Source organism: Podarcis melisellensis (assembly GCF_964234715.1).
Source record: "Podarcis melisellensis genome assembly, chromosome: 1".
Lineage (NCBI taxonomy): Eukaryota > Metazoa > Chordata > Lepidosauria > Squamata > Lacertidae > Podarcis > Podarcis melisellensis.
In genome coordinates this window covers 58,886,100-58,904,814 of record NC_138528.1, presented here as the reverse complement: position 1 = coordinate 58,904,814, position 18,715 = coordinate 58,886,100, and the positions used below count along the sequence as shown (strand labels likewise).

The 18,715-nt window shown below is 42.1% G+C and overlaps 1 protein-coding gene across 8 annotated transcripts in view; it reads right to left on the bottom strand.

Annotated features, from left to right (window-relative positions):
• NAV2 (neuron navigator 2) overlaps positions 1–18,715 on the bottom strand; it is a 535,652-nt gene that overhangs the window by 149,335 nt on the left and 367,602 nt on the right. For 5 of the 8 annotated variants that reach the window (XM_081891071.1, XM_081891066.1, XM_081891067.1 and 2 more), the window contains exons 4-7: positions 15,753–15,825; positions 10,010–10,319; positions 8,036–8,104; positions 3,322–3,476 (exon numbers count right to left, since the gene is read on the bottom strand). In XM_081891071.1, the coding sequence (XP_081747197.1) occupies positions 3,322–3,476; positions 8,036–8,104; positions 10,010–10,319; positions 15,753–15,825 (607 nt within the window). The remainder of the gene's footprint in view (positions 1–3,321; positions 3,477–8,035; positions 8,105–10,009; positions 10,320–15,752; positions 15,826–18,715) is intronic. The other 3 variants (XM_081891073.1, XM_081891068.1, XM_081891070.1) reach the window with 1 other exon arrangement.

Below are 18,715 nucleotides of genomic sequence, written 5' to 3'. Positions count from 1 at the left end.
GCCAATGGTCAAGGATGATGGGACTTACAGTCCAAAAAATGTTTGGAGAGTCTCGGCGTCCCCATTCCTTAGTTAAAGTATCAAATCTATATTTTAGGCCCTGGAGAAGTTATATCAGTCTCTCTCACTAGGGGGCAGCAACATTTCAAACAGGTATGTTCTCTCACTTTCTTCTACACCATCTTTTCTACATATGGCCACCAGATGCAGGCAGTAGCTGATTTTTGCTAAGCATCCAGTGACAGAAGAGCAGTCAACAACTCTTTATCTAACCACTTTTTTAAAAAAGTACATGAGGAGATGAAAGAGACATTTGCCTGCCAGCCAGTCACATCATAGGTTTCCAAATTGCTCACGGCAGTTCACATGGGGATTTTTATCTTCACAACATGGCTAGGATGTAAGTTAAGCTTCCAGATCATGATTAGGCCAAAGTCACCAAGGGAGTTTCATGGCTGAGCAGGCATTGTTCTAATGCTATAACCCTATGTGAGTTGGTCCCACTGAATTCAGTAGGATGTCAGCATGGGTATAGCCAGGATTTTTGTGGGGGAGGCAAGCTTTTGCTAGGGGTGGGCAGAACCTCAGATTTGTATTGATTTGTATTGATGTTTATTGATTGGGGGGCAGCTGTCACCCTGCCTCCCCCCTTGGCTACGTCCATGTATGTCAGATACTCTGCCCACCATATCTCACTGGTACAGTGGTACCTCGGGTTACAGACGCTTCAGGTTACAGACTCCGCTAACCCAGAAATAGTACCTCAGGTTAAGAACTTTGCTTCAGGATGAGAACAGAAATCGCGCAGCGGCAGTGCGAGGCCCCATTAGCTAAAGTGGTGCTTCAGGTTAAGAACAGTTTCAGGTTAAGAACAGACCTCCAGAACGAATTAAGTTCTTAACCCAAGGTACCACTGTACTCATGTGCTGCTGGTGATTAGAAGCTCCTCCAAGGATTACAAGATAAAGAAGCAGCATCCCAAATACAAACAGCCAGTAATTGACTGTAATTGTCAAATGGGAAAGAAAAGCTGGCCCTGATAACATTCAAGCAGAGTGGAGTTATGAATAGAGACATCCCAGCAGTGGCATAGTGTGGGGGGTGTAGGGGGGGCCGGCCACACCAGGCACAACATCTGGGGGTTAGGGTTAGGGGGCGCAAATCCATGGGTTAGAGGGCGCAAATTACTTGCCTTGCCCCGGGTGCTGACAACCCACGCTACGCCACTGCATCCCAGCTTTGTGTGGAACAAACAAGTTTTTACATATCCTTCAACTCTTGCTGAAGGTTTTTTAAAATATGTTTAGCTCTTCTGCTTTATTTTCCATTCTTAGTTTTACCTGACCTTAGTTTGGAGCTTGTTTTAATTACGCTGCATCACATTTATTATACTATTCTTTTACTGTTGTTGTTGTTGTTGTTGTTTACCTGTTTGCCCTTTTTGTGTAAGTGGACCTGAGAATTTTTTTTATTTGGTGGCCTATGAATATTGCAAATTAAGACAACCACACACTTTTGGTGCACTTTTAAAATACTATTATACTACAGATCCAGGCGCAGCAATCCAAAGCCCCAGCCAGGAGCCATTGGGTGGAATGGGGGGGGGCAGATTCACTGCCGAATGAGATTCATTTGAAACCAGGTAACAGCCAGGCAGATGGTAGGAGGAGGAGGAGGAGGAGGTTACTTTATCTTTATTACTGCGCTTGCTCCTGGCTGCCTGGCTTTCACTAAGAGCAGAGGAAGCCTCCACAGGGCCAAAGGAATACCTTTTTCTGTTCCTAAACCCCCAGATTGAGGGCTAGTGCTGTACTGTAATACACCAGTTCAGGTTCCGAATATCTTATCAAGTTATTTAAGTTTGGTGAAACAACCATTTGCGGCGGGGGCGGGGGGACCATATTCTCTTAGGAAAACACTGTATTTGGCATTCATGATGAGCAGCCTCATTTCTCTGTAACATTTATAAAGCTATAGCACATCTTCAGCTATCTAGCCTGTATCCAATGATCCTTGAAATTAAATTTAAATCATGTACATTTGGTACTTTTTACCCTTGCTGTAGAAAATGGTAGAGAGGAGAGGGTGGGAGGCAACAGGCTTATTTGTCATAGAAAAAGTCTGAGGATGTCTCCACTGGTTATTTTTCAATTCCTGTTAATCAAATATATCTATATATGTATATTTGTTTTTTACTTCCCATTTGCCTCCACTTTTAAAGTAAAAATCACAGGGCAATAGGATTCATTGGCAGGATTTGCGGGCACATATATGCTGATGAGGAAGGTTGTTTAACAATAAGGAGATTTACTTCAATTATGCTGAACCACAAATATACACACTTTGTGGCTGCAGTCGCCAGCTGGTTCTAAATGGTAAATGCTATACACATACCATTCAATTTATCTTTTTCTCTAGCAGCTAAGAACTATGGTACAGAACAGGGTTCAGATAGTCAGCAGGAGTAAGAGTAGGAGAAATTCATTTGCAGGTGCTTGAATGTCATCTACAAAGAACTTTCTAATAATTGAAGAGTGACCTTCCTCCTCCTTTCAGCACAAGGACTAGAGATTAAGCATAAATGCATGCAGCATGGCTCTGTTTTCTGATAGCAGAAGGGCAATATGAAACAGAAAAGCAGCAGTGGGTGGGTGAGCATGTTTCTGTTCTATATTCATGCTGGAACTGCATTTCCTTCTGAGGCCCCAAGGATGTATTTATCCCTGCAAATGTTCCTTTGGAAATCTGCTGTGGTGTTGGGAAGTTCTTGGAAGGAATTATTTGGAGTGGAGAAGTGCTCTAATGGATCACAAGCAGAAAGCAGACACAAGCATAGCGCACTGTTTCAAAGTGCCCACAAAATAGATGACAAGCTTCAAGAAGGGAAGGGAGGACAACTAAGCTGAAATTCCTTGCCAGTCTCTGATACAACAAACAACTTGACTAGATAGCCAAATCCAACCATCAACTTCCTCTGATTTTGGGGTCAAGGTTTCCTGTTTATTGAAGGCACTCTTTTCCTGACCTCCAAGTATTTGTGGAGCCATAACTGTTCCGTCCCACCACATGGCAACAAATATAAAAATATCAGTGTCAAATATTCAATCCAAGCTCACTTCCTAAATGTTATGCATAGAGAACACTCCTGTCAAAGTTAAGCGCATTTGAAGTTGATTTGATTTCAATAAGACAAATGCACATGTTTTAAATGCTTACTTTTGAATACATCACTCCCTGTATTTCCAACTGTTTTTAAAAGCTAGATAGATATTCTACTTTTGAGAGTACAATACAGATCAGAATAACATATACTTCACATACCTTTCTCATTGCTATTTGATAGAAGGGATGGTGGGCTTGTGGGTTTGGATTTGTCGTAGTTGTTAAAGCTCTGGCTGCGCCGGTTGTTGGCATTAACTGAACCACGAGTTTTTGCTTCGCTGCCTGCAGCTGAAACTCTCGTAGGACCTGGAAGTCTGTTTTCGAGGTAAAAAAAAGAAGAATAAGCAAATGTTTCCCTAAAGCCCATGAATGAATTCAAGTTAAACACAGTCAAATTGGAGGAATGTTTACCTCCCGTAAAAGACAACTTTACCTCCCGTACAAGACAACTTGCCCGGTTAAGAGCTCTGTGTGTGCCCTTTTGTTTACATGGAGCTCCAATGAAAGGACTTTCCTGGTTACTTTAGTGGAGAGAGCAGTTCTGTGCATGCAAATAATCTGTCCATGGAACTTGAGTATTGAATCAATGGAACTTGAGCTCTTGAGTATTGGAGCTTCCACTAAAATGTAGCCCAGAATGACTAGGTATGCAATCTATGTCATTTTGGAAGCTTGACTAACTGCAAATAATTTTTGAAAAGTTATGCTATAAGGTTGCCTCAGTGGATTCAGGTGCCAGTCAATTTCCAGTTGATCTTCATGCCCACTGCCTAGTTGATTTTAATGCCCCCAAAAGGTCATCATCTTAGACTTGGTGTTTCCCAGTTGGAACCTGGATAGTGTGCCTAACTGAATGTTGCAGAGGTCATCTACTTATGAAAACGCTTTATACATTAGTTGGGAAACATTTTTTCTTAGCTGAATTTCACAAACTCTGAGATGTCAAAATAAACCGTTAGCCTGTATGGGTCTGGATACACTGGTTGTAACATTGCACATGGTTGCATTGCCTTAAATCACATTGGGTGATATCCAGTTGTGCCCATTACTAGTGGAGCAGGCTTTTGCTCATGCAGTGTGATGTGTCTTCCTATCCTATCCCCAAAAGTCTCTCTGACTCTGCACCCACCAATTCTGTTTGAGAGGGTTAGGAGATCCTCTGGGCCATATTTGGAGAAATGTGGAGGCTGCAGGAAGAAGAAGAGGAAAGGGAAACTAGCTTCTACAACACTGGATATAACCCATTGATTTCTACGAGGTATAGCTACTATATGAGCTGGATTACAGCCCTAGCCTACAATTCAGAGAATCAAATCCTTGCATAAGCCCATTGACAAGTATGTGCATGAAACACGAGCTATCAAGGCTCTTTTAGCTAGCAATATGCATTCCATTCCAAAGGTCCAGAGCACAGAGTTTCCATGCTGGGCCCCAGATTGTAGCCATGCAACATAATCCAAAACCTCTTAATTCAGAAATCGGTATGTTTAGAATTTCTGCCTTATTTTTGAAGCGGTCATTTGATCAAATCTATACAGTGCAGTAAAACTGAAAATGCAAAACAGTGCACTAGATGGAATGTTGCAGAATTTTTTGAACATAATACTGTGTGGTGGTCCTTTTTATTCTAAGGCTTAAAAAATAAAAATAGCTCACTTTGGTACAATCTGCCTAGATTTCCCCCCACCCTGCACCAGCCCATCATACAGGTTGTTATCACAATGGCTTGTGCAGGAGTTCCCAGTGGCCAATTGCTTTAATTTATAGTAGCAAATTATTTACCCCATTGTTTTCATGAATTATAATATTATTCAATAGCTTACTTTTTTCCTTGTACTTGCTTTATACAGAACTCAAAAAATGCTTGAAGTAAACCATAAAACCAATAGGCTAAAACCAATTGCAGCATTGATTCGTATACAGTTTCCTGCATCTGATTAGCAACATTACAAACCTTTGGTAGTTGAATGGCACTTTTAGAGCTGGGAATAAAAGAGGATTAGTGATTTCTTCCCAACAAATTCATAAGATTGATCAGAAGGAGGATAGATGGGGAGAAGAAAAGAAGCACATGTCTCAGCAAATGCATGCACATGCTTTCAAAGCTTAAAGCTGGCAAGTTTGCACGCAACCCATTTAGTTCCACATCACCACAGACCACTAAAACATAGAACTGTGTAAAGTTTGCTTCCTTGCTTTCCCAAAGGCAGACTCTTCTGCTTTCAAGTGCATGTGAAATAAACCTAGGAAACCAAAGCAAGAGGAATGCTAGAAAGTTTCACATAGCAGTTGTCACAAAGACACAACCAACCCTGGATACAGAAACAGCTCACAGAAAGGCTACAGAGGAAGGCACAGAGGAACCCAGGATGAAAGGCTAGGGAAAAATAAGGTTCTTTTTCACTTTCCATGCTTTTGTGTAAGATTTGACACTGACATGGCAATGACATTCATGCAGAGCTCATGCTGGTTGAAAGGTAAAGAGAAAAAGTGTTGAAGCATAATCTTTTCACACAGAAAGGACATTTCCCCCTAGTCTTTATCTCCCCCCATGGCTTCTAGGATATTTGTTTGTCTTTCTAAAAAAGCATATAAAGTGTTCTCCCACTAGGAGAACCCAGTCATGGACAGTCTCTGATGTCTGTCTGACTATGTGCAGATAGGCAATTAAGTATTAAGTAAGTATTAAGTATGTGGTCAAACTTGGTAAATGTGTAGGAATTACAAGCAAAAGAAGAGATAACATTTGACTACAGCAATGATGGAGAACTGAGATGTCAATCAAAGCAGAGTGGAAGTGTTGACAATTCTCAAATATTCACCTGGTAAGGATAGTTTTGTTTTGCTTTTTGAACATCTCGCTTTTTGTGACATCTCTCTAAGTACCCCATCATTCAATGTTTTAAAGTGGAGGGACTATAGGAAGTTGCAGATATATCCCTGTGAATTCTCAATAAAATAAAATTATCAGTAAAAGAAGCCTGTATATCTCCTTTGCAAGGAGAAAAAAGCTTGGAGAGGTCAATTTGATTGGAAAAAAATAGACTGCACAAGGAGTTAAGTGCACAACATCAGTAAAATTTGCCTCCCATCACTTCTGCTTCTCTATCTCAGTCTTAAAATAAGTCAGCAGGTTACTCCTGCAAGGACTCATGTCTTGTCCAGTTTCTCTCTAAAACTTTGAAAGAAGTTGTTGATTGAAATACTGAAACAGGTGAAAAGGCATGAATTGGTAAATAATTGAGATGAAGGAAGATTAAAAATCAGTGAGGAGAGGGGATCCTATACTAGTACCAAAGAAAAATGACGGAACAAAGAATGATTTAGAATAAAGGAATCTAAATCACAAAGTAAAAATAATATAGTATAGTTTGTGCACAAAACAGGATAAACTGTTGTGCCTTATACAGAGAGAGATGTTAGGGGTATTTCTAATGCAGCACAGCATGGTAAAAGTAGCATTCATCTCAAGAAAACCTATGATGAATATCACAAGTATTAATAAAGATTAGAGCTGCATTTTTGAAGTGCTGCAGTGAGATGCTCGTAGGAGTCAGAATGCATGTCAAGCTGTGGCTTAGAGGAAAACAAATGGACTGAAACACCTATTATTCATTCTCAGAGGGATTAGATGTTCCCCAGTACAGGACACAGAGGAATCCAGAATAGAGACGACACACCTATCTACGCTGCTGTGTTATATTATCTGACAGTAGTCATACTCATTACTCTTTTTCACCCATGAGAAAATAAGTTGAACCTTACAAGCGTAATCTATAAACAGAAATTAACAAGGAAGTTAGAGCAAAGGTAAGGGGAGAGTGTCCAAACACATTCATGCATTTATTTTTTCAAGATGGAAAATTCACAGGAATTGAGTCCCCTTCACACGTGAATTGTCGGAAGGGAATATAATGCAGTTAACCACGGAACACATTACATTGTTGCCCCAACCTAAGATGTCAACATACGGCATGGACAACTGAGCTGCCAGTGCTCATGCATTAGCTTTCTGGTGTTCAGCACTCAGATCACATGGAAGCCTCCAAACAAATAGCTGCTCATGCACAAGCTTTGTCAGTTCAGTCATCCAAGGACAGGGGCAGCACTGTGCAGCACAGAATGAAGATCACGTGATACGCTCATCATGTGATTCACCTATGAAGGGGGCTATTATGCTACTATCCCCCAAACTAGTAATATGAATTACAGGTTTTAATTGTGAGTCATTTCAGGACATATACTGATGACATTGTTGTAAAAAACAAAAAACAAAACAAAAACATCCTCAGCCCCAAAGACAGGGAGGGGTATAATCAGGGGTCGGGAAGGTTTACCGGCCATGGCCTGGATCACTCCCATGGAGATCGTCCGTGGGCCGGACTGGTGCAGCGCGACACCGGAAACCATTTCTGTGCATGTCCGTGGCGCCGGAAATCGTGTCTGCACATGCCCAGATGCCGAAAATCACTTCTGCACAGGCATGGTTTTCGGCATCTGAGCATGCGCAGAAGCAATTTCCAGTGCTGTGGACATGCGCAGATGCAATTTCCGGCGTCACTCGGCGAGTCCCCGCGCCGTGATGTGCTGGTTTAGCACAGCGCACGGGGGACTTGCCAAGTGGGTGGCTCAGTTCAGGGGCAGCTCATAGGCTGGTAAAACAGTCTTCATGGGCCACATCCGGCCCTTGGACCGCATGTTGCCGACCCCTGGGTCATACAGAATAAAATAGCTCTCTTTGCTTTGGTTTTTTAAAAAATGTTTGGTTTGAAACCAACAGGTAAGCAGTGGTAAGGTGAGCCTTGAGACATGCAAACTGGGGTTCTTGCAAGGAGGGTTTTCCATGCTTTGCATTAGAGGAAGAAACGCTAACCTAGAAGCCTTTTTCTGACCGAGAGTGAATCGGATGATTTTGCTTTGAGATGAGTCCCTGGGTGATGCACTGCACAACAAGAAAGAAAAAAAGTGGAAGATGTGAGTGAGTAAAGAAGATACATTCGCACATGAACCCACTGAGCTGGCAAAGGCGTGGGGGTTTTTTGGAACGAGATTAATCCAAGTGTTTCAGAAGGGGAAAACAATCCCTCTCAGCCAAATAAAACATTCAGGTGTAGTACCTTTAGATTTATCAAAGCAGCAATAGTAAGAGAGGCAACAGTATGCATGCAAGCAAATTTACTTCAGGGTCATGTGAATGAACTTTCATAAGCAAATGCTGTCTATATGCACATTTCTGAATTTGAAAAATATCCATGGTATGATCTGATGTTCACCATGTCGAAGAGCACTTTTGGTCTAGCAGACTTTCCTTTAGTTTAGTTTTTGTTGTGGTGATAAATACCACATTTCACCACATGAGGGTGTGTTCCAATGCAAGCTTTCACCTTGTAAAAGGGATGAAATTATTTGTTTTCAAATATCATGAAAAAGATACAAAAAGTAATGCAAGACTCAGGCTTAAATGGTACATTTATAGTTCAACATTTATGATATCCACATTCAAAATGTATATAAAATATTTATCATCTGGGTTTTAATTCTGAGGAAAACAAAATTCAACCAGCCAAGATTCAGTGATGGCAATTTTGTTACAAAATGAAAAAGTAACTATTCAAAAAGTTTTGATTTTTGATTCAGCTATATAATTGGGTTGAATTTAAGTCTGCAAATAATTTTAAGGGCTATAAAAGGGTTTTATAGCTCAGTTTAAAATTCGACAGAGATCATATATACTGTTATATTGAAAAATATGCAAACTGTGTCATGTAGGGATATATTAATATTTCTATATGAACACATGCTTTGAAGGTATTATGGAAGGTTATTCTGCAGAGAGGCTATTTCAAATAAACCAGAAAATATTATGTTCCCCAATTCATTAGGGTTGATCAAAAGAACTGAGGTCTGGATCCGATTTAACCACAATCTCTGTACTGGATCACAAGAAAAAACAAAAGAGAGACAGCAGAAGGCATCTATTTAAGAGCAGCTTTTTTTGGGGGGGGTGAATTGGCTCAAGGGAAGGATTGGACCAGTACCTTTTTCCCCAAAGATCCACCTTGCCAGAGATGCTATTAAAATACAGGTGCTTGTTTCTCCTAAATAGTAAAGCTAACAGGAATGGGGAGGGCAGCAGGAGGATTTCTAGTAGGAGGTGGCATGTAGGAGAAAGATTAAATTGCTCCTCCCTTGAGCCAATTTGCCCCTGTGCTGCTTTTACGCTTTAAAGGAGACCCAGTCATGGATCTCCCACATCAAATGTATTTTGGGTCTACAAGTACATTGGTACACCTTAAGCATCACAATGTAGCTGAATGAAGACTGAAGAATCAGAATATGAACTCTACAATCAATCATTAGCCAGCAACCACACTGAATTTACACATAGGCAATCCAATCCATCTGGGGGTCGTGTGGTTCTGGAAGAAGGATTCAGCACCAGTATCCCAAGGAATGAGGAAATCTGTGAGCACAGGGCTGCTGCAGACACAGTTCCTTTAATAAAACAGGAATTGCACAGCCAGCTGTTTAAGAGGAGGAGTGCAGGGCCTTGACTGAGCAACGCCTGCTCCCACATCCACACCAAAGCACTCAGCAGTGTACACTGGCCTTTCTAACTTCTATTTTTAGGATGTTTTCTTTTGCTCCACCTCTATCTGATGCACGCATTTTAAAAAAATTGACCGACATTCCAAATCCATTACCCGGGTGAAAAAGAAATAGAGCTACTTCATGTTAGCTACAGTTATTTCCAGGCGCAAAGATTTCAAAGTAAGATGCTATTTTAGCATCCTTGAAACACTTGACATTTTAAAACAAAAAGAAGATTTTGAAAAGGAACACCCACCTGGACTGCATTTCTGGTTGTGCTTTTAACTGAGGATGTGGTGCTTGCTGGGGTTGTTGGCACTGAGACTGGGGTGATGCTGGCACAGATTGTGGTGGTTGCTGCTGCTGCTGCTGTTCTTGTTGGATTTGCTGTTCTTGCAGCCCAAATTGGCACTGGGATGGAGGCCTTACTTGCTGGGGTGATGTGGGAGGTTGCTGGGATGGGTGGGACTGTGAATATTGTTTAGGGGGCTGCTGTTGCTGCTGCTTATAGCGTGACAGACTGAAGAAAAGGCCTAAGATAGCCTTTAAATTCCCATTCCTAATTTCTGCAAGACAAATCACAAGTCATTTATATCAGCGTCCAATGCACTTTATACATTCAGTAGAGTTGCTTGTTTAAGCCTTAACACTATTCATAGTACTACTGACAGCTCCCTGCAAACCTAATTGCTGTCACAATTGATTAAAACCGGGTATCATCCACTGAGCAAAATTAGTTATTTCTCCCCTGCAGAAACTAAATGCAGACAGGGAGCTTGGTACTATGGCAGAGAAGATTTAGTGAGCTGGGCATCCATCAGCACTCAAGTGCACAATGGAACCCGTCATGCCTATGGCAGATCCATTCCTTAATCCAGTGTTTCCCAACCGGTGTTCCGCGGCACACTAGTGTGCCGCGAGACGTTGCCTGGTGTGCCATGGGAGGGCACACTCATTGAAAGCAAACAAGCATCATGGCGGCGGCGGCAGCAGCGGCAGCAACGATGGCAGAGGCAGCGCTTAGGCCCGGCCCACATCGCCTCGGCTCACAGGCTCCGGGCGCTGACGCCGCCCCTCCTCCCGCCGCCAGGACGCGCGATTGGGTGGCGGGCGCTGGGCAGGCGGTGGTCCGCTGGCCTGGCTGAGGAGCGAGCGCAGGCGGAGAGGGGCGGTCGGGGCACCGCTGCGCCTTCCCGGGGTGCCCAGTCCGCGCGCGGCGGGAGGCAGCTCCACTGGAGCCACTTACCTCGGAGGAAACGGGCACAGGGAGCAGGGCAGTTGGAAGAGGGCTAGGCCTCGACCCTGCGGCGGGGCAGAGTTAGGCCGGCATCCGTCGGGGTTTCGCCCGCCCAGCTTGGGCCTGGGACCCGGCTGCAAGAAGTGCACTTTCTCGGAAGGAAGTCGCTGGGACTTGCCTCGGAGTAGGAGCGGCCTGCAAAACCGTCCATGGGAGGGAGCGTTACTGAATTGGGGGGGGGTTGCGCGCAGTCAGGCTCAGGGTACCCGGTTGAAGGGCAAAAGCGAAGGGTCTCGGGATGCCTGCAACCTTCTGGGCAAGGATTAACAGCGCCGTCTTAATTTTGCAGTGTGTGCATGCGAGCGATTGGGGCATTAACGACGTGCAGCCAGTATCGGTTTGATTATGATTATCCCGCCCCTGCGGACCCATCTGTTGAATTCCTGCTCCAAAGGCGCGCAGGTCAGCCCTCCGCGGTGAGAAGGAGAAAAGCGGTAACCTGCTGTTTGGAATTCCAGGCTGGCAGCCAAAAGCTGATGCCATCATAAATTTGTTGGGACTCAACGGTGCTACCCGGTTCTGTTGTTCTGGTTGTGTTGATGCGGTAAAAAGTTGACGGCTTGTAATGTCACAAACCCAAAATTGAGGCCTTTACGTCACATTTGTTAATAAATACTAACTTCTTCCCCCTGGTTCTTAGTTCTTATATTGAAAGGATGGTCTTTATCTCTGAAGATTACCATTCAAAGGAGCTGTTGAGAAGGTACTTGCCCCTGTTTAAAATGTCTCACATGGCAATCCTAACCAAGCCTTAAATTTAGGGGGGGGAGGGGAGCTATGAGGATGAGGCTGCTAGTTTCACCCCGTCATTGTTCTGCTCTCCCTCCACAACTTGGAAGGTGATTTTTTGAAGCTGAGAGTCTTCTGTACTCTATACAGAGAGAGACTGAGAGCTGTTGACGAAGAGCTACGTGTGTGTCTTTCTTCGATTCCAGCCAGAATATCAGCTTTGTGTTCAGCCAAACAGGCCCAGGTTGCGCACTGAATAAAGTATTTTATAATTTTTCATATTTCTGTTTACTTACTATTTCATAATAAAGTAATTATAAAATACTTTCTTTGTGTTTATTTGATTCCTATTAAAGAGAGTTACTTTATATATAGTCAATATAGGCACAGAGTTAATTTTTTAAACATTTTCTAATGGTGGTGTGCCTCGAGATTTTTTTCATGAAACAAGTGTGCCTTTGCCCAAAAAAGGTTGGGAAACACTGCCTTAATCCAGACCAGGATTCCAGAATGCTCTAGGCTAAACATAGTCTACTTCATTCCAGGACTTTCAGAGAATTCTGCAAGGAAGAATCGTAGTTTGCATGTAACCATAAGAAAAGAACTCTGAAATAAACCTCTCCGTCTAGCAAGCATAGTCTGAGTCCAGGTTCTTATTTCTAAGACTCCCAGGCCTCTAAGCACAATATGACCTACTGCAGGGGAAGGGGCAAGAGATATATTTCACTTTCCTTGGCTACTTCTGAAGACATGTCAATCCCCATGAAAGCACATTTCAGGATCATGGCAAACACTTCTCAATTAAAGAAAAACCAAGAAGAATATACTGTTAGGCTGCATTCACATGGCAGTTTATTCCATTTTCATGACGTTTTGCTAACTCTTAATTTTCACATTCTATTTGAGCTTTCACATGATGTAAAAGTCACTTCCAGAACAATAGTGGAAATGGAGTGGAGTGGAGAATGCAATGCTAATAACCAATACCAAGGATGAAGGTCTACCAGGCTTGCATGTTGAGCAGGCTGCTTTATTGAAGAGAGTCATGGGCAATTTACACCTGCCAGGAGTGATACCTCAATACCTTTCATATGTGCTGCATCATGAAGAATTTGGGCATCCAAATTCTTGGATGCAGAGTCAGAGTCTCACACAAAGATGTGCTCTCCCAAGTCCACATTCCCAGCATGTTTGTACTTGAGTCTCAGCAATGTCTTGGTCATGCCCACAGAATGGAAGATGGCAGGATCCCCAAGGCCATGCTCTACAGGGAGCTGGCCTTAAGTACCAGACCCATTGGCAGGCTAACTCTGCATTACAAAGATGTCTGCAAACGTGGCATGAAGGCTGACAACATTAATCGGGCTGTGTGGGAATCCCTTGCAGATGACCTATCAGTGCCCATGGCAGCTATACATATAGCGACTGGCCATGTGAAGTGGCCTTTTGTTGCCACAGGGTCAATCAGGATTCCCAATTTGCATGAGGGAAGACTGTATAATTTACATAGCCACCAAACACCTGGCTGGTGAGAGAGGCAAGATCATCCTATTGGTTTAGCACGCATAGGGCTAGCTAGCTGGTGTGACTCCACAAACCCTCTCGTGTGCTTTCAGTGAGGAAGTTCATGTGGACCCACCCTACGACGTTGTGGCCAGAATAACTAGATGAGTGCCAATTAATTTCTAATACAATTCATGTCCCGGTAACATGCATCTTCTGATAGCAATACAGGTAACACACCCTAAAAATTAAGCCCAAGCCCAACGAATGGATTAGCAAAACATTACTGGACTTTGTAGAGTGCTGGTTTAGAAGTAAGCTATAAACTAGGTTTCAAATAATCGCTACAGATGCATTTCCTGTTAAGTTATCTCAGGAGATGGACTGAGGTAATTCACCTGGCGCTATGCCACTGGACTTTGCACATAGAGGGCACATCAACCTCTTTGTTTTTTGCCGACTAGTACAGTCTGAATTACTTCCTCTTGCTGCTCCCTTCTGTCCTGTGTGTCTGTTTAAATATATACACATAGGTTTTGTCGATGTGAGTCTGTAGCCCAGTCATTTCCATTTTGGCCACAAAAAAGGGTATTTTAAAAAACTGAAAGCAAAATACTGCCAGATGTTCTAATTTTTTTTTAGGGCAGGGAGGGTTTCTTTTTTCAGTCTGGTGTTTGGAAGCTTCCATGCTGTGAGGTTTCTGTTGTCTTGGATGCCTTGATTTCCTTTACTTAAGTTTTTTATATTATTTCTTTTCTTCTTTTCCCCTTGTGACACAAACCACTCAAATCACAATTGGGAACAAAAGAAGCCACACAGAAAGTTAGCTGAAGAGGCTCAGTACTAAGCAAGGAGGAGGAGGAGGAGGAGGAGGAGGAGGAGGAGGAGGAGGAGGAGGAGGAGGAGGAGGAAGAAGAAGAAGGAGGAGGAGGAGGAGGAGGAGGAGGAGGAGGAGGAGGAGGAGGGAAGAAGTAGCAGCAGCATGGAGGAACAGACTTGCATGTGAAAATGTGCTTTCCTGGCAGGACTTTCATATAATTTCATATCAACAACTTGAAACATAATGCTTTTTAATGGAGTCACTCAGCTGCGATTCAACAAATTTTGATGATGTAAAGGCATGTGTGAACCAGCCCTTAACTGGAAGAAACCCTTTCCTGAAAAACTCGAAAGCTATAATGTCCTTGTACAGGGAAAAACAAAAAAATGACTTGTTGAATTTCTGGGCTCCCCTTGTTTTGGATTTGAAAGTCATATTTTGTATGTACAGTACTTGTCTGCCACTTAGTGCTCTTACTTTAAACATAAATATAATTCAGCCTGAGAGTGGAAGACAGAAAGAAAAAGTATAATTATCCCATTGGCATAAGCAGCTGGGATTCCCTCTGTGCTCAGTGTTCTTGTTTAGAGCCAGGAGATTCCATTTGCTGGCAACCGGGATTCTCCTACCCAGGGAATGAGGGAATCTTTCCCATGTCAGCCGAGAGTTGATCTGTTGATCTTCCATTTAAGCATTCTGGCAGCTGACATGTATAAATGTGCTCTCAAAGCAGCAGTGTGAACTCAAGGAAACTGTGGCAGCTTTTGCTGTCAAGGTAAACCTTATTCGCAAGTAAAAATGCATACAAAACTCACACAATCTGTCTTTCACATAAATGACCAAGAATAAAACAGGCTCACCTGTATTTGCAAATCCAACTGCTAATTTTGAGAATAGTGAGGAGGGGTAAGAGAAAGCGTTCAGCGGCAGATTTAACTGCCATTTATTGAAGTGGCTAACTCCTGCTTCCGCTTGCAAACATGCAAGTGAAAGTAAAATAGCAACTCAGAGCTGTGATGAACATACAAATAGCTTCACCACGCAGCCCAATCAAGGATCACCTTTTGTGTGCACAATGACTCTGATGCAAACAAGAGTTTCCCTATTGACCTCATAGCACCAGGAACAGCTCGACGTGTCTATCCCAAGTGAATATCAGGAGTTGCCCACAGAGCTTGGATAAGAGCCAGACAACATACAGCTTGTTTTTAATTAAGCAGGCATGAAACATACCTAATTCATGATTATGCCATGAAGGAGTTTAAACAATTACAGTCTGAGCATTGGATTATTTTATATCAGCACCTTTAAGACATATGACCTCTATAGATAAATTAACCACAAAGCATAATTCATTGCCTGAATCTGGTTTGGCCAACTGAGTGCACACAAATCAGTCAAAGTCAAAATTGTGTCACCCTTACAATGATAAACAAGCTAACTTCTATTTATACTTTACACCTAGTATTAGGTGAAACAGATACACTGCTATCTTGAACTCTAATAGACTTGAATGCAGGTTACGATATAAAATATTTATTCACACTGACGGTGGTTATTATTATTTTTTTGTCATCATCGTAATCTATAAGACTGTCCTGTAGCTCCACTAATCTTGTTGCTATATAAATACTACAAATACGGACTCACCTTCTGCAGACAGTCCCTGTATATTTATTCCTTTGGCAGCCAAAAAACTCAGGCACGCATCTATATTTTCAATCTTAAAAAGAGAAAAAGAGGGAGAAAGAGAGAGGGAATGAGAGATAAATGAAAATGCATTACTGCACCCTTTGGACTTCATTCTACTATTCATGTGAAATCAACTTGTCAGGCAGAAGTTCATGTCAAAATCCTCTGCTTAATACTTTACGTTATTATTTATTACAATTATAACCCTCCTTTTCTCCCAAGGAGCTACACCAACATGACACCTTCTGAGCAGGCCATAGTGAATTGCTTATGTTTGTGCAGACCACAATACCTTATGCTCTTTTCACTCACCTAATAGAAAGACAATGCAGACCTGCCCTTAACTTGTATTAGATACCACAGGGAGAATAAGCCCCACGGGACGTGGTTTGTGTGACACAGTTCCACATGTGGTTCGGGTGGTTCAGGTAACAAAATCTTTATTTGGGGGAACCTTTTTATGACACGGTTAAGACTGCCTCGACCAAATAAGGATCTCTCTCTCAGACACACATATGCCTACCAACTGATTTAGAGCCAGTTTGTTCCCAGCTGTGCCACGCTACCAGCCCAATATACAAATGGGTCCCAAGAGTAACTTTTCCAATGTTTCTTGTCACTGTCTGCTGAAAATAAACACGGGGCACCATATTTGTTTGATGTGAGGAAAGTTTCTCCTTTACTCCTAAGTGGGACAGCTGGCAGAAATTTCCAGTCATGGAGGCAGTAGAATTCAAAAATGGAAACTAGAAACCTCAACTGGAATCCAGAGCATGTTTACTCACATCATTCTCTAAATGGTATGAATAGCAGCTGATTACTGAAGGCAACGGCTGTTTCTCATGGTGAGTCTCTTCTTCATTTAAAATAAAGAGAACTACAATATGGGCTATGCAGATACAGTGCTACCTCGGGTTACATGCGCTTCAGGTTACAGACTCTGTTAACCCAGAAATATTGCTTCAGGATGTGAACAGAAATTGTGCTCTGGTGGCGCGGCAGCAGCAGGAGGCCCCATTAGCTAAAGGTTAAGAACAGGTTAAGAACAGTTTCAGGTTAAGTACGGACCTCCAGAATGAATTAAGTACTTAACCCGAGGTACAACTGTATTCAGAATTTCTTTCAATGTGACTAGAGCATGGGAGTATTATCACTATAAACTTCATTTGGCCAGAAAAATCATTGTGGGGGTAACATTCCCTTCCCCAGCAATCCTAATGTAAATTTTTTTCTCTCTGTCCTCTTATTTAAAGGCACACCAGCTCCAAGTTCAATTACCACCAGGTATCTAAACAAAAACTGAAAGACAAAAACTTTGAGACTAAAGAAGAGCTATCCTTCTCTCCTCTCCCCCTGCAAAAAATATCTCTGGGTTTTCTAATTTATATGGCCTGGTCAAGACACGCAGAAGAAGGAAATAGTAGAATCCTGAGGTGATAAAGTGAGTTATGCCACTTCAGGCTGATAAAGGGGAGCACCATTTTTAATGCTCCTGCATGGAAACCAACAACCCCCCTGATTAATGTTTTTAACCTAGCTTGTTCCTATTGTGCTGGGTTTCTTTTTGCAGGAGGTTTTTGTTTTCTTAACACAAGAAATGTGATTGCCTAACTGCAGTTGGTATAATCCATTCTACCAGGTGAGAATTCTACTACCTTATTCTTACCTCATTATGCTGTGTGTGTAAACCAGGCCTATATTATACAGGAGAAACTTCCGCCACTTCTAACTGCAAGTAAGGGAACCGGTTTTGAAACTAATCCTCCATATAAAAAGCTCATTATGTATAGTAAAATAGCACACACAATAAAAATGTTTACCCTAATATTATAAAACATTTTAGTATATGACCACAATATGGATAGTATCATATAGTTTAATCAGTAGGTGGTACTGGAGTTATATCTGGGTGGAGTGTGAAATTTCCTGTAAATGTTCTTGTTTAATGCACAAAAGAGTTATTGGCTATGTACACACTTCAGTTTACTCTGCATCCTGTATGCTACCACTACTGGTTTGGGAATCAGTGTAAACGCAACATTAGCCACAATCCATATCTATCCTGTTTTTTACTTATGAAACACTGCATATTGATGAATTTTTCCCCAAGCCAGCTTTGATCCAAATTAAGAAAAGGAATGTCTGAGCGGCATTTTACGCCTGTAATGTGACTCAGTCCTTGCCTTGCTATGTGACAGTCTTCATCCAAATCTTCAATGACAAACACCATACATCTGTAGTCCATCATTTATTCTGCACATTCATACTAAAACACACACTTTCAATCTTACTATACAGGGCTTGATGTTTTACTGTACACACACACACAGTGCTTTTTTCTGGGGGGACACAGGGGTACACATACCCCTAAATATTTTGTGGATCTAAGCTTGGCCTCACTGAGGGACAGGATTTCAATATGAATAGGAAAATGAGAGTACCCCTAAACATTTATTTAAGAAAAAAACACTGTGTGTATGTGTGTGTGTGTGTGTGTGTGTGAGAGAGAGAGAGAGAGAGAGAGAGAGAGAGAGAGAGAGAGAGAGAGAGAGAGAGAGAGAGAGCGCTATAACTAAAACTATATTTGGTCACATATCGTTTAATAGCAAACCTGCCTTGCTGCAAAGTGCACATAATGTAGGCTTAAACAGCAGCCAATAAAGATCTGAGCTGGAAAAAGCATAAGTAGTAAAATCTTTCTAGCTTAGTAAGCATGTATGGTAAATGTCACTAATCACAGCAGAGAGAAGACTTAAAAAACGGTTTGTGTAGCCTCTTCTTGGCCATCAGTTAGCACATCTAGAGTTAAGATACACTGTTCAATCTATTCTTTCACCTCAGTTACCATTGTCTAAGTCTGACAAATATGAAAAGTGAAGAAACCAGGAAGAGAGAGTGTGCAGAAGGTTGCATATGTTTCA